Below are 14,652 nucleotides of genomic sequence, written 5' to 3' on the forward strand. Positions count from 1 at the left end.
TCCTGCCGCCGCACAGAACCTTTAAAGATCCCTTAGTAGCTATCTGGAGACTGGAATTCAATTTCAGTTCTCCACCCTCTGGCCAGCTGTGGATTCCGAATGCTTACAGAAAACACCGACAGCACGTACTTCACGGCAAATTCCATTTTTCTTCTGCAGTAGAAATGCAAGGCACAGTCACCACAGCCGTATTTTTGCTTAGCGAATACAAAAGGCAATAATGGGCCTCGTCAAGGGGGAGCAGGTCCTTTTAAATTTTTATTTTATAGGTAGCTTTAACATAAGCTTTGGGTACATTCACCTACTGCAGCAAGCATAGAAACCTCTAAGCCTTCTAATTAAAATGCTTTATATTTTAGGCCATTATATGTCAAAGCATGACTTCTTAAATTCTTTTATTACAAGTAGTTTGTGCACATGAATGTCATATCACAATAGCAAAAAAAAAAGAAAGAGAAAGAAGGCATGTAAACTTGTACAAACTACATAAATACTATAGTACCTGCCTTGAAGCTATTCTTTCTTTAAGTCGGCATAGTCTCTAAACATCTTACACAGAAGATGTTGGTAGGTACCCTATGTGTGTGGAACACTATTTCTGTTTTTGACTGATCTGTCTTTCGTTGGTCTTTGAAGGAGAGAAATAAAACATCAAAATTCAGTTCATAAGGAAGATAAAGTATACTGGCAGATTTGGGCAGACTACTAGCTATGCAATTACCTTGCACACTGAGTCCAGCAAGCCTACCGGTGGTGTCCAGATAGCACAAATGGAGGCTCTAGTCATGCTCATACTCAATGTTATTTGGAAGAGGTCCAGCCTGCTTGTCAATACTATCATTCTCTCTGCAATACGGTTGCCCGTTTAGAAGTGAACACTTTTTCTCTTCTTGTTTAGAACACAAAGTTCTTTCTAAGGCCACTAGCTCGGACTGGAAAGTCTAGGAGGCTGTGAATTCAGCTCACCATCACTGACTTGACTCTTTACAAAGCAGCTGAATTGCACACCCACACACAGCACATGTACCTAGAGGACAAAAGACTCTTTACGCCCCAGAAGAACGTCAATATTTCCATATTTTCAGTGTTCTTTTTAATAAATGTTTTTCCTCAGAAAGTCTGTCTGGTTGTAAATCAAGTTTACTCCAGAGCCTATACTGGCTTTTCCCAGATTCCTACAGTACATCGAGCTTCTGGCCAAGGATTCTTTGGGGAAAACGAAGTCCACTGCTAAAGCATTTTCAGACATCTTAAATGCAAGCAGAAACAGCTACCTAGTGTCTAGCAGCTCCACAGGAGGCTCAAGTATGACCATTTATTATTTCTTTTGACCTAGACCCTTCATCGTCTTTGAAAACATGAAGGTAATGGTGGCAAGATGGCGGCAGAGCCCGGAGCTGGAGGATGACTTGAGATGTTCACAGACAGCAAGCAGGAGTCCACTGTTTCTGTCTCCCTTTCCTGTGAACTTTCACTAAACGCAGTATCTTATCTTCCTTGAAAACAAAAACTTTGTAACCCCAGCATGGAGACCTCAGACAACACTGTCTGCGCATGGGCTTTGTTAGACAGCCAAGTATCCTTAGCAGCTCTTTCCCCAAAGGAAGCGGGCAGAGACGTCCTTGGCTTAGGAGCCGTGGCCGACGCTGTCCTCCAGGTACTGGCTGCCGGTGTCGCTCCTGCTGTGGATGGTGGAGGGGATGCGGGAGGGGCGCCTCTCGGCGTTGCTGTCCTGCGGGGCGCAGCAGATCATCTTCCTCATGGTGCTGTACATGTCCTCGTCCTTGTACGAGTAGATGATGGGGTTCATGACCGAGTTGAGCAGCGCCAGCAGCAGGAACCAGCGCTTCACGTGCTGCACGTTGCATTGCTTGCAGTTCAGGCCGTCCAGCAGCAGCAGCACCAGCCCTGGGGTCCAGCACACCACGAAGGCACCTGCCGAGAGAAGTCAGGAAGAAGTGAGGGCTGCTCAGACCTGGGGATGCTGTTTCAGGGTTTCTGTCCCAGCCCTCGGTGTTTCCTCACCCGCTGGGAGAAATTACAGCCTTCAGAAGAGGGTTAGCATTGGATGGCTGGGACCCCCTCTGACCATCCCTTGGGTTCCACCTCACTGTCATCTGCTCACCCAGATTTATTTTTATATCTTTATTAACAAAAGCTAATCTTCAGAAAGTAATTATAAGGTGCTCTACGAATGTGAGCCCCAGAGGTTTTTCCAGAGCCCATCAGAAGGCTGCTGCAGCTGCTCATATTTGACAGAAGGGAAACTGAGGCTCCGCTCTTAGCGTCTGTGTGCAGGGATCCAGCACTCCTATTCCTACCCTTTCTGTTGTTTCGGACTTCAGATTTCCTAATCACTTTCTTGAAAACGGTAGGAATGACTAACACACCCCACACAGCTCCCCCACCCTCCCCACCCACACCAAGTCACACTGTACAATGGGCTTTGTGAGGGGCAGCCACGGCTCCTAGGGCATTATCTTTCAACTTTGATCAAGTCAAACGCTCCATCCATCACTCACACACACTGGAGCTTCCTAAGCCGTCTGTTCTCGGTGACATATTCGTAGGCTGTTTACTGAATCGTTTGCCGTGATCTCCACCGCCTTTTTAAGAAACCATTCTCTCGTGGTGCGATGGCTAAAAATGTGTTTCGTAGACCATGCTGGAACATGAGCACCATCTGTTAGTGCCTGGATCACCCTGACCTTCCCGCTCAGCTCAGTGATGTTGAAAGAAGTACAGTAGTTTACTGTTTAGTTAGCATAACCTCAGGCAACAGACAGCAGCTAATGTCTTATGCTTGTTATGAGCCAAACCTGGTGGGAGAAATGTTTTTCTTGATGAACTCATAGGGTCATGCTATGAGACTGGCTGCAGAGAGGTTATGTGTCTTGCCCATAATAAATTGCTCTTAGGAGACACCTGATTTCGAATGCATCCTCTCCTTCCACGGACGGCATCTTCACTGTGGTGTGACCCATCTCCTTATCATGGTATAGTTCTTTTCTCTGGGTACCCTTATAATGCATTGCCTACAAGTCAATAAATACTCACGTCAAGCTTACCATATGCTTGGGGCTGCACCAGACAGTGCTAGGGAGCAGAAAGTTAATGTGGAAAACAGAACAGGCAAGTCAACCAACTACTAGTGACTCCGATGGGTTAGAACACTCTCCGGGCAGATTTATCCCCGTTGTTCACGTAAGTCTGGCCACACGTGAGTGTCAGAGCTGATGAGAAATGGTCCCCAGTACTCCGTTAGAGCCTCTGAGCTGTGGCTTTGATGGAACCCAAATTGGATGTGTAAGAAATAACAGAAGAGGTCAGCTCTCTGTTTTATAACGATACATTACCAAACCAATTGTTTCCCCATCACACAAAGTGTTTTTTTTCTTATCTGACTAATGTGTGCAAAGAACTGGATGGGAGGTCAGAAAGAATAGCTAGGTCCTCGGGCACTTATTGTACAACTCCTGGAGATCCACATCATGGCAGAGAGGCTGGGCTTCCTTGGCTGTAAACCAGGGACTTTAGGGCACATCTGGATCTCCAAAATCTTTTGGTGGGTGTGCAATCAGTTTAGTGGATTTTGACCAATTTTAAAAAATAGGAGTAAAATAGAATGGAATAACTCGCAGTTACACAAACCAAGGGAATTATGGTTTTACTGAAATTTTATATGTTACACGTGGGTGCAATGCTGATGGAGCAGTGTAGCTATGCTTTTAAAAGAGATATACTTTTTATTACTTTTAGTGAGGTGCATTTACGTAGGTATGTGCACTTGAGTGCAGGGGCCCAAAGGCCAGAGGCATCAGATCTTCTGGAGCTGGAGTCAGGTGATTGAGAACTGCCTGACGTGGGTGCCGGGAACTGAACTCGTGTCCTCTCAAGAGCAGCATGGACTCTTCATACTGAGCCATCTCTCTACATCCCAGGGTGCTACTTCTCATTGCTGAGGTTGGTGGAATTTTTGAAAAGCACCAGTGTGAACCAGCTTTGAGGCCCTCTTTGGCTCCAGTGGTCTGGAGTTTCCACAGCAGCAAACCTCTCTTCCTGCTGGTGTTTCTGCAGCGGGCTGCAGGGTTGCCAAGGCACCAGAGCTGAACCAAGCCGGGCACCAAATGCAGAGACTCCTGGCTCTGATACGAAGAGTCTTTTCTGTATGAGATCGCCTAATTGCAAAGAAACCCCAGTGGAAATGTTCCAAGGTTCTCAGGAAGAAAGGAAAAGCAGTGTCTGATTTAGACTTCGTTAAGCACACAGCAAAATTTGTAAACATGTAGCTTCCAGACCAATGAGAGGGAGTGATGGAACTGAAGGAGGGGAAAAGCTCTCAGTATGAAAACAGGGAGTTTTCAGTGTGTATGTGTGTATGCGTGTGTGTTTAAATCTTAAAAGCTTTATTCCCCACTCAGCACATTGATTTATATTGGTCAACAGGTGACTAAACACTACAAATAAACCTTTAAGTTGGTGTCTCTAACGTGGTAGTTCTCTCTCTCTCTCTCTCTCTCTCTCTCTCTCTCTCTCTCTCTCTCTGTCTCTTTTTCAAATAGTGTATTCAATAATAATGTGACACTTTTTTTGTACCCCAATTAGATGTCAGAAGCTGCTTTAATAACTGTAGATGAGTTAACTACTTAAGTTTCAGTTAATTTCTTAGAAATAAGCACTAACATACTTTTCATCTTAGCCCTGAGGCCCATTGCCAGCTGATATGCTCAGAGGCGTCCAGGTGGTAATGGCAAGGCCGGGATTTCAAGCCAGGAAACCTGTGCTAGGCTGGATGCCTGACCCTTCTAAAGGAAAGGAAGTGGAAGGGTCGCTCCTGAACTTCTAAGGTTCCCACGTTCAGTCTGTCACATCTGACTGGGGAACAGCTTCCAAGTCCATTTCTGAGGTGCATCAGGAAGGAAAGGGAGAAAAGAGACCAGAAGGCGAAGAGAGACGAGGCAGACAGGAGGAGAAGAGAAGCTGGCCACTCTGATCTTCTGTTGATGTGGTTTCTGGCGAGAAACCAGGCACATCTTCTTTGAAGGAACAGCCTAACCTTGGAGGCTGAGAGCCTAAGGAACAGGTGTTTCATGCTGAGGCCCACGTCCTAGGCAGGAACTGGGATAATGTAAGACTCCGCCCCCTGGAGGCCAGGTTCTCACAGGAATGTGTAACAGAATGCAGGTATAGCTGATCTAACAGCCCATTTCCTAGAGGTTTCTACCATATGCCAGCTGTCAGGTATGAAACCACTCTCTCGAAATATTTTAAATAATTTGTCAAGAATTGCTTGAGCCCTGGGGACCCATAATGTAGAAACCTCTTGAAGGATAAGGGAAATAGTGGATAGGTACAGGTAACTGTGTTAACCCTTAAAAATGGAAGGAAAGGGTTGAGATCCAGCCGGTAGAGTGCTTGTCTAGCATATATGACGCCCCAGGTTCTATCCACTGCCACCGAATACATCAAATGGCAGTGCACTCGGAGGGGTAGAAGATTAGAAGCTTAAGTTTATCCCTAGTTGCATAGCGACTTAAGGACAAAATGGGACACACAAGACTCTGAGTCAAGTGAGGTGGGGTGGAGCGTGGGGAGAGGAAAGATATCCTGGGAGGTTCAGACCAGTTACTCCCTCCCAGTCGTCTGTAAACTCTAGAAGAAAAGAAAACCTTAAAGGAATGTGCTTTGTGTTTCTTTGACTCGATGCACCGACAATTATTGCTAGGAACTAACTACCAGGGTTGAAATAAGCTCTGATAAGATCAAGTTTGCACCTAACAAAGGAATCACCATTAACCAACAGGCGTGGGTCCATTGCAGCCTCACTGGGGACAGGGGACGGGTGGAGGGGAATTAGGAGTGCTTTTCTTTTTTTTTTTTTGTTTTCTTTTTTTTTAATTTATTTATTTATTAAAGATTTCTGTCTCTTCCCCGCCACCGCCTCCCATTTCCCCCCCCCCCAATTAAGTCCCCCCCCCCCGCTTCCTCAGCCCGAAAAGCAATCAGGGTTCCCTGTCCTGTGGGAAGTCCAAGGAACCCCCACCAAGGGGTGCACCCACACACTGAGACAATGGGGATGTTCTACTGGGAACTCACCAAGGCCAGCTGGTCTGGGTCTGGAAAAGCCTGGGATAAAACCGGACTCTCTGAACATAGCGGACAATGAGGACTACTGAGAACTCAAGAACAATGGCAATGGGTTTCTGATCCTACTGCACGCACTGGCTTTGTGGGAGCCTAGGCAGGTTGGATGCTCAACTTACTAGACCTGGATGGAGGAGTGCTTTTCTTAGAGAAGAGCAGACAAGGGAAGACATGGGTCAGTTGTCTTCTCCAGCCTGCGTGTTGGTTATACAAGAGACAGGCGCGGGCTTGTCCCAAGCTGCTCCAGAAGGGCACGTAAAACAAATGGAGGCGTCCAAAGAGCTAAGATGTGGATGTGAGACCTGGAGTAGACCGAGGGATTTAAGAGAAGCCTGCTCTTCTGCAGGCCAAGTCCTGCTGGGACAAGGGTTTCCTTTGCATCCTTCTAAGACACATACAGAGGAGAGATTTTTAGGTTAAAATGAAAGGTATGCTGAGTTTCTGCTGAGCTTTATTTCGTGTAGGAAATTGCCAAATTCCATGTAATTATTAGATTCAACTCATTGTAAAATTCAGACAAATTTGACTTTCAGGACATATGCAAAGCCTTGGTTAAAAACTGATCAAGGTGATTTCTCTAAACTGGTGGTTCCCCAAGTTAGCTAGCCAGCTGAGTTACAAGGAAGTGCATGTGTGTATGTGTTCCTGTGTGCATGTATGTGTGTATGTGCAGGTACACGTGTGTGAGTGCACATTCACATCTGTGCAGAGGTTAGAAGACAAACTTGGAGTCTATGTCTTACATGCTTTCCACTTTATTTTTGAGATAGCCACCCATCAAATGATTCAGTCCTGCTGGCCAGAAAGTGGCAGAGAGGCGCCTGTCTCCATCCACCCTTCACGGAGATTACAATCATATATGGCTGCATTCAGGTTCTTTTTGACATAGGTTCTGATGCTCAAACTCAGGTTGTCATGCTAGCACAGAAGATACCTCACCCACTAAGCAATCTCTCCAGCCCAACAAGAGAATATTCTAATACTCTACCTTCTGATCCCCGTGGACCTAATATCAGCATCTCTGGGAGGATGTGGAAGTGTGAAGGATTCACTAATTGATTCCCTGGGTGAGTGTAAGATACAGCCCATTTTGTAAACTATCTCTAACTGACCCAAAATGATCCAAACAATCTGACCCTCATAACAAAATTAGACTTCATAAATATATTAAAAAATACGGAAAAGGGAAAAGACAGACATCCTTAAAATGAGAAAAAAACGTATCTCTAGTGTTTAATATATTCCCCCAAAATTTGAAAAAAAAATGTTCATGAACACGTGTATAAATCAATGTATAAACCCTAGCCTCAAAACTAGTCTGCAGGCAAGACACACACGTTCCTCCCTGAGCACCGTCAGCCTTCGGGTCTGTGTTGCCAGAAATGCCTCTCACAACCTAACCTGAGGTCTACTCTTCTTTCCAAACTTGGTTCACAAGCTTCTTGCTCCACTGGACTGCTCCCATCTCTCACCAAAGGGATCCGTCCTTCCTTTTGGCCCTTCCAGCACCTTCTACTGCAATACTGGCATGTCTCTAGGCCCCCGCCTGCTTCATCCCATGTTATCATACCCCCAGAGCCCTTGGCCAGGCAGAACATTCAGAGATTTAGATGTACTTGCCACTGAAACCACACCCATATAAGATTGCTACCTTAGTCTCTCAGGTGAAACTTTGACGTTTAGAACAGCTGAGACTGAAGCCAGGGTTTAAGGCCCCCTTTCCCTATGCTGGCTCCTTAGCATTGTGTATTATTCTCAGTGATTTTTAATGCTAAGGTCTTGTCTCCCAGGCCTTTCATAAGTCCTGTAAGCAAACAAGCTTTATCTTTATCTTAGACATGTTTCTAGTCCTTAGTATGAAGCCCCACATTCATCAACAAGGGAGATTAACTCAGATGACCCAGACTGGAGGCTACCAAGAGCTGTGTGGGCCAGGCACTGTGCTAGCTAGCTGAGCCATCCAACTGTCATTGTGGGCCGTGTACTACCCTACTTCTCAGAGCTTGGCAGGAGTGGAAACCAGGCCCAATGACCCCAGCAGCTTGCAGAGAAGAGCTCAGAGGAAGTAACATCCTGTTGAGCTGGGTACTGAGGGCCAAGAACGACTTTCAGAAGGGTCAGAAACAGCTCGAGGCACCTGGGGAATCCCAAACAGCCCAGGGTGGTTTTAAAGCAGGTGAGTGATTAAGGAAGTCAGATGGAACCTGAGAACTGAAATCTAGGCAAGCTCGCGCACACTGCTCAGGAGTTTGGGTTGGCGTAGCTCAGACTCAAGATGCCTTCTCCAATGACTCCAGAGAAGTAAGCTCGGATGCTCGTGGACGTCCACTCTAGGTGGTGAAATAACTTGTCTTCCAAGCATCCGACATGGTATGAGTTATGAAACTTTTTGAGAGAATTAAGAAAACATTTCTTTGTATGGCCCATAAAGGAACTCCAATAAGGAAGACTAGGTCAAAGGTTTCTCAGATTTTAGCTGTTCAATGGATCATAAAATCAATTTACTATTTCACAACTGGCATGGAGAAGAAAAAAAAACACACTGAACAAAAAGCATCATCATATATAAAGTGGAGTAAATGTGTATTTGTTTCATAAAGCGTGTGTCAGTCACATGCACGAGCATGTGTATGCTGGGCTGGGGTTTGGAAGCTATGCTGTCTCTTACTGCAGATCCCAACTGAAAATTAAACATAAACTCCACTTCTATGCATCAATGGTTTTCAAATCACTTTTTAAAAGTGGATGAAGATTTCTCTCAAAGGAACTTTCTCATCAGAAATTTTAGGCAGGTTTTTCTGACTAAAGAAAGCAGGGGAGAGAGGAGTGTTGGTTAAGCCCCATACAGCAAATCCACTTATATTTTTCCCCATGAGTCTTTCTTCCCCATCATATACTGCTGTGGTTTGAATTCACCCCCCTCCATAGCTTCATGTTTTTGAACACTTTTCCCCCCTACTGATGGAAGTGTCCTGCCAGGCTGGGGAAGCTCTGGGGATGAGGCCTCATTTGGAGGAAGTGGGTCACTTGGGAGATGGATGCTTGGAGTATGATACACCTGCCTCCTTCCTCTCCCACCCCTGCTTCTTATCGGCCCCATGCTCTCAACAACGCGGGCTAAGCAACTTCTGCTGTCCTACCCTCCCTACTGTGATGGACTTGAGCCTTCTCTATGGACCCCTTCATGTTGCTTCTGCCTGGTAGTTGGTCATACACACGTCAAGTCCTTGGCAGTCTCACTGGCTACATTCTGGAAACTACCACTATACAAGGTAGCTTGCTGATACTGTTGAATCTTACATCTATAAGTCTTAGATTTCAGAGCCAAGCTTTATCCAGACTCTCAGACGGACAGGAATAGGTGGAAAGGGAAGTCTGCTCCCATCTGCATCAGGATTGCCTTAGGGGAGGAGCTCACTTACTGTTCCAGTTACCAACTGAGAATGAGGTGTGCGCTAGATGTCTCCCTGTTTAACCCGTTCCCTTGGAAGTGCTCTTGCTTGGTTAACAATGAGAACCTGGCTTGGCCAAGGCCTCTGAAGACTGGCAGAAATCCACATGAAACACTGACCAGGATCTGAAAAGGCCGTGGTGTAAATGGGCAGAAGTAGATTGAGGGTGAGAAAGGAGGGCAGAACTTGAAGGCATCACATATTTGGATCATATTGGCAGTGAGGACAGAGAAAGAGCGGAGAATAGCTCGAAGCATGTGTCTGTGCTTACCAAGCAGAGGAGACAGAGGGGCCCTGTCTGGGAGGAGGAGGCAGTTGTATAGGACTGGACATAGACTACCTGCGGCTTTTCTACGGTAGAGAGCAGCTGGCAACAAGGCTATGAGTCTGAGAGCGATGGGTAGAGGTGCTGATTTGGGAGCCATCAGCTGTAGGCTGCAACTAAAGCCATATGCCCTTCGGTTAGTAAATATTTACTGAGTAAGTGCCTAGCATGCCAGATATTGTCTTCGTGATGATGTCATCTGAAAGAGAAGTCTAGTTCCCTTCATTTCCAAGTGACAGGTCAGTTGTAATAGTCACACACGTTGTTTCTTTTTTTTTAATTAAAAAAATTATTTATTTGTTTGTTTATTTATTTATTATGTATACAGTGTTCTGCCTGTATATATACCTGCATGCCAGAAGAGGGCACCAAATCTCATTATAGAAGGTTGTGAGGCACCATGTGGTTGCTGGGAATTGGACTCAGGACCTCTGGAAGAACAGCTAGTGCTGTTAACCTCTGAGCCATCTCTCCAGCCCCACTATTATTTCTTCTTTCTTTCTTTCTTTCTTTCTTTCTTTCTTTCTTTCTTTCTTCCTTCCTTCCTTCCTTCCTTCCTTCCTTCCTTCCTTCCTTTCTTTTCTTTCTTTATTATTTCTTTCTTTCTTTTTCTCTCTACTACTTCTTCTTCTTCTTCTTCTTCTTCTCCTCCTCCTCCTCCTCCTCCTCTTCCTCCTCCTCCTCCTCCTCCTCCTCCTTCTCCTCCTCCTTCTTCTTTAGGTTTTTAGGTTTTTTGAGACAGGGTTTCTCTGTGTGGAACTAGCTCTGTAGACCATAATAGCCTTGAACTCACAGAGATCCGCCTGCCTCTGTCTCCCAAGTGTTGGGATTAAAGGCGTGCACCACCACCACCTCTTAATGGTGTTTTCTGTTCTTTTGGTAACGGTTTTAGAAACTCACTAACAGTATAATTAGACTATAAATGAACTTTCTTCTCATAATCAAATAAACTAGTTTGAGTGCCATACTTGGAATAAAAAACATGAGCTGTCAGTTAGTTTTTGAAGTCTAGTGGATTGGGTATTAGAATATTCGAGTCTAGCACCGAGCTGACAATGTGGCGACAGCAGTTTAAGGTTATTGGAAGCATTCAATTAAAATATCTCACATGCACATTAAAGGTCATGACAGGGATGGTGATGCTCCAGAGGGCCAATATACTCTCAACCATGTGTTTAAGATGGTTTAGCACTTCTTTTTTTTAATTTATTTATTTATTAAAGATTTCTGCCTCTTCCCCGCCACCGCCTCCCATTTCCCTCTCCCTCGTCAGCCCAAAGAGCAATCAGGGTTCCCTGCCCTGTGGGAAGTCCAAGGAACCCCCACCTCCATCCAGGTCTAGTAAGGTGAGCATCCAAACTGCCTAAGCTCCCACAAAGCCAGTACGTGCAGTAGGATCAGAAACCCATTGCCATTGTTCTTGAGTTCTCAGTAGTCCTCATTGTCCGCTATGTTCAGCGAGTCCGGTTTTATCCCAGGCTTTTTTAGACCCAGGCCAGCTGGCCTTGGTGAGTTCCCAATAGAACATCCCCATTGTCTCAGTGTGTGGGTGCACCCCTCGCGGTCCTGAGTTCCTTGCTTGTGCTCTCTCTCCTTCTGCTCCTGATTTGGACCTTGAGATTTCTGTCCGGTGCTCCATTGTGGGTCTCTGTCTGGTTTAGCACTTGTGGGGGTGAGGTGACTCTCAAGTTAGCTTCAACTGTCAGCTTGACACAAACCTGGAGTCGTGTAGGAAGAGGGAACCACCCAGATGAGAAAGGCCTATGTCTTTGTGACATTCTCTACATTGATAATTGATGTAGAAGAGTCAAGGCCACTGTGGACAGTGTGATCTTGGGGCAGGTGTCCTGCGTTATATGAGAAGGTAGCTGAGGGAGCAAGCCATGGGGAGCAAGCCAGTCAGCAGTGTCTCCAGTCTTTGCCTCAGTTCCTGCTCTTAGTGTCCCTTGCTGGTGGGCTACAACCTGTAAGATGTGTATGCACATTTTTATCAAAAATTCACACATGCAACCAGAAAGAAACTTTGACACGAGAGTAGCTCACAAAACACCCATAACGACAAAAGCAGCCACCCAGACTGGTCTCGCTCTGGCACATGGACTACTAATTTCATCAAACAGGAGGATATATTTTAAATCTGTTCACTCTGTCATTCTTTGTTTTTAGACCAGGAGAAAGCCACAGAGCACAAGCAATAATACTAACCTAGGATCCGCAGGGCTGTCTGATTTACCAAAATAGAAAATTACAGCCCCACAGAAAAGTCAGGAGGTGGACAGAATTCTGGTGAAGCAGTCTTCATGTTTGAAAAAAATCAAAGAAAATCAAAGCAAAAATGCAAAAATAAATAGGTGTTTGGGGTCGAAGCTTTATAATATATATGTCATATATTAACATAATATTTAGGGGGAAATGTTCTTACAACATTAAATAATTCGTTCCATGATTTAAAAATAATGCTTCCAGATATAGTTCATATTCTAATTCATATTTATTTGCTCATGGGGTTTTAAAAGTTGCGTGTCTAAAAGGAGTGAAAATATATAGTTTAGTAAATCTAAACAGTTTGAAATAGACACTGCACAGTGAAACTGCCCACAAATATTCATCCAATGCTGTTGTTCCTGCTGTCAGAATGCCTGACTCGAACAAATAGTTTTCAGACACTTGTTTAAAATTTGTAGCCAGCTTCAGAAAGTTGGAATTTTTCCTGCCAGGCAGCTCTAAAACACAGTCTGCAGCAAAGGCATGCCAGCTGCAGCCACAGCCCAGACGTAATTCTAGTCTTTAACTTGGGACAAGAGCTGGAAACCGTAAACCCAGCAAGCGGCCGCTGCTCCTACCTCTAGATCCCAGTTCAAGCAGCTTGCGTGTGGACCCTCACTGTGTTGGTCTTACCAACTGTTCTCTCAAGGTTCTCCCTCTGAGGAAGGGAGGAAGGTCAGTGGCAGCATGATCAAAGAGGGAGCTGTTTGGTATAATATAAATGCTGACAGACACCAATTAGTCACCCAAGGATCTAAAGCTCCTCCCACTGGTCCTCTACCCAGAATGCTATCTTTTCAACTGTAGACATGAAGCATTTTATGACATCTCTGAGCACAGAATGGGGTCCTGGGGGAGATAGAAAAAGTCTATCTTTGCTGGTTTGACATTTTCAAATGGCATAGAAAGTTGGCCCAGGAAGGTACCACTGAGAGCCCGGAGGAAGCAACAGGAAGTAGTAGGTACTGGGGAAAGGATGGAAACCACACTTCCTTACAGAGGCTAGAAACTGGAGAGAGAAGTAAGCCTGTATCACAGAGGCACCAGCACTGGGGCTAATCAAGCATGTTAATTGCCTAGGAGGCCGGATATGTAGCAGAGTGTTACTAGCAGTTGTAGCAATCAAATGGAATTTGTTCTTGAGAAAAACACTGTTTCCATTCTCATGATAGGAAAACAAAAGCTTGAAATCCAACAGGCTCTGAGTTGAAATCCTGTCTATGATCAAGGGCAAATCAGCCAAGATTCCCCAGCCAATTCGCTAGAGAATGAGCAGATTATATGATGCAATGGGGGTTTCTTGAGAATTTAATATGATAATATGTGGACAGTGTGTGACACAGAAAACACTTTGAACATGTTAGCTCTGACTGTCCAGATAAAACTGGTCCTTCTCCTGCTGTGCTGCTTAGATAACCTGTAAGACCTGACAGTGTGCTTTGCCTGCTATAACATGCTCACATGTGCACGCACACACACACACACACACACACACACACACACACACACACACTCACCACTTTCTGCCACTATAACAGAGTGCCACACAGCAGGTAAATTATAAACAACAGAAGTTTAGTTAGTTTATATGCTAGGGAAACTAAACATAGTGCCTGTATCTGGTGACCGCTTCATGCTATGTCATACATAACATGGCAGAGGAACAAGTGAGCATCCATGAAACTGGGGCAAGAGAGTGTGAAGTTGTCACAAACCTCCTGTTGACATAATTAACCCACTCCGGGGATATTGGCATTCATTCTGCCCTCATGGTCCAACAACCTCTTAAATGTCCTGCTTCATAATACTGCTATCATAATGACTAAATCTCAGCATGAATTTAGAGGAGATGGCCAACTGTGAGTGAGCATACACGCTCGAGTGTGCAGTTTCTCACATCCCACCCTGTTCCTGCACTATCTGGGAGCCGTGTTAGATAGACAACTCAGGAGAGATCATTTAATGAATTAATCCATTCACTTAAGCATAATATATTCATACTATGAATAAAGTTTTATGGTTCATTTTTATTTAAAAAGTAATAAATTATAGGCATGTGTCATATCCATATTAATATGGCTCTTGACAGTTTATGTCACTGTTTGGATAAATCATTTATTTGGTAAATCTTCACTGGTGTTATGTTATACATTTTATTTAATTTTATTTTTAAAAATATTATTAATTTGTTCTTTGATAATTTCATAATCCATCAATGTACCTTGATCATATTCAACCCAAATCCAACCTCTCATTATGACCCATTTTTTAGACATTGATTTAGGTCAGGGTGCTTATTATAAAGTTCTTTGATTTTCAAGGGTTTTTTATTTTAAATTTAAAAAAAAAGTTTTTTAAAATTATTCTATACAAACCTCAATCAGGAAAGAAAAAGAAGCCTGGAAACTTAAGATGCTCACAGAATGTTTTTGGCCTCAAGAGTAACTTACCTTCTAAGTGAAATTC

The 14,652-nt window shown here is 44.5% G+C and overlaps 1 protein-coding gene across 1 annotated transcript in view; it reads right to left on the reverse strand.

Annotated features, from left to right (window-relative positions):
• Window positions 1-240: 240 nt before the first annotated feature.
• Lpar3 (lysophosphatidic acid receptor 3) overlaps window positions 241-14,652 on the reverse strand; it is a 63,420-nt gene continuing 49,008 nt past the window's right edge. The window contains exon 3 of the mRNA XM_075981139.1: window positions 241-1,935. Within this exon, the coding sequence (XP_075837254.1) occupies window positions 1,628-1,935 (308 nt within the window). The 3' untranslated portion in view covers window positions 241-1,627. The remainder of the gene's footprint in view (window positions 1,936-14,652) is intronic.

The sequence above is a fragment of the Microtus pennsylvanicus genome, chromosome 7, assembly GCF_037038515.1.
Source record: "Microtus pennsylvanicus isolate mMicPen1 chromosome 7, mMicPen1.hap1, whole genome shotgun sequence".
Lineage (NCBI taxonomy): Eukaryota > Metazoa > Chordata > Mammalia > Rodentia > Cricetidae > Microtus > Microtus pennsylvanicus.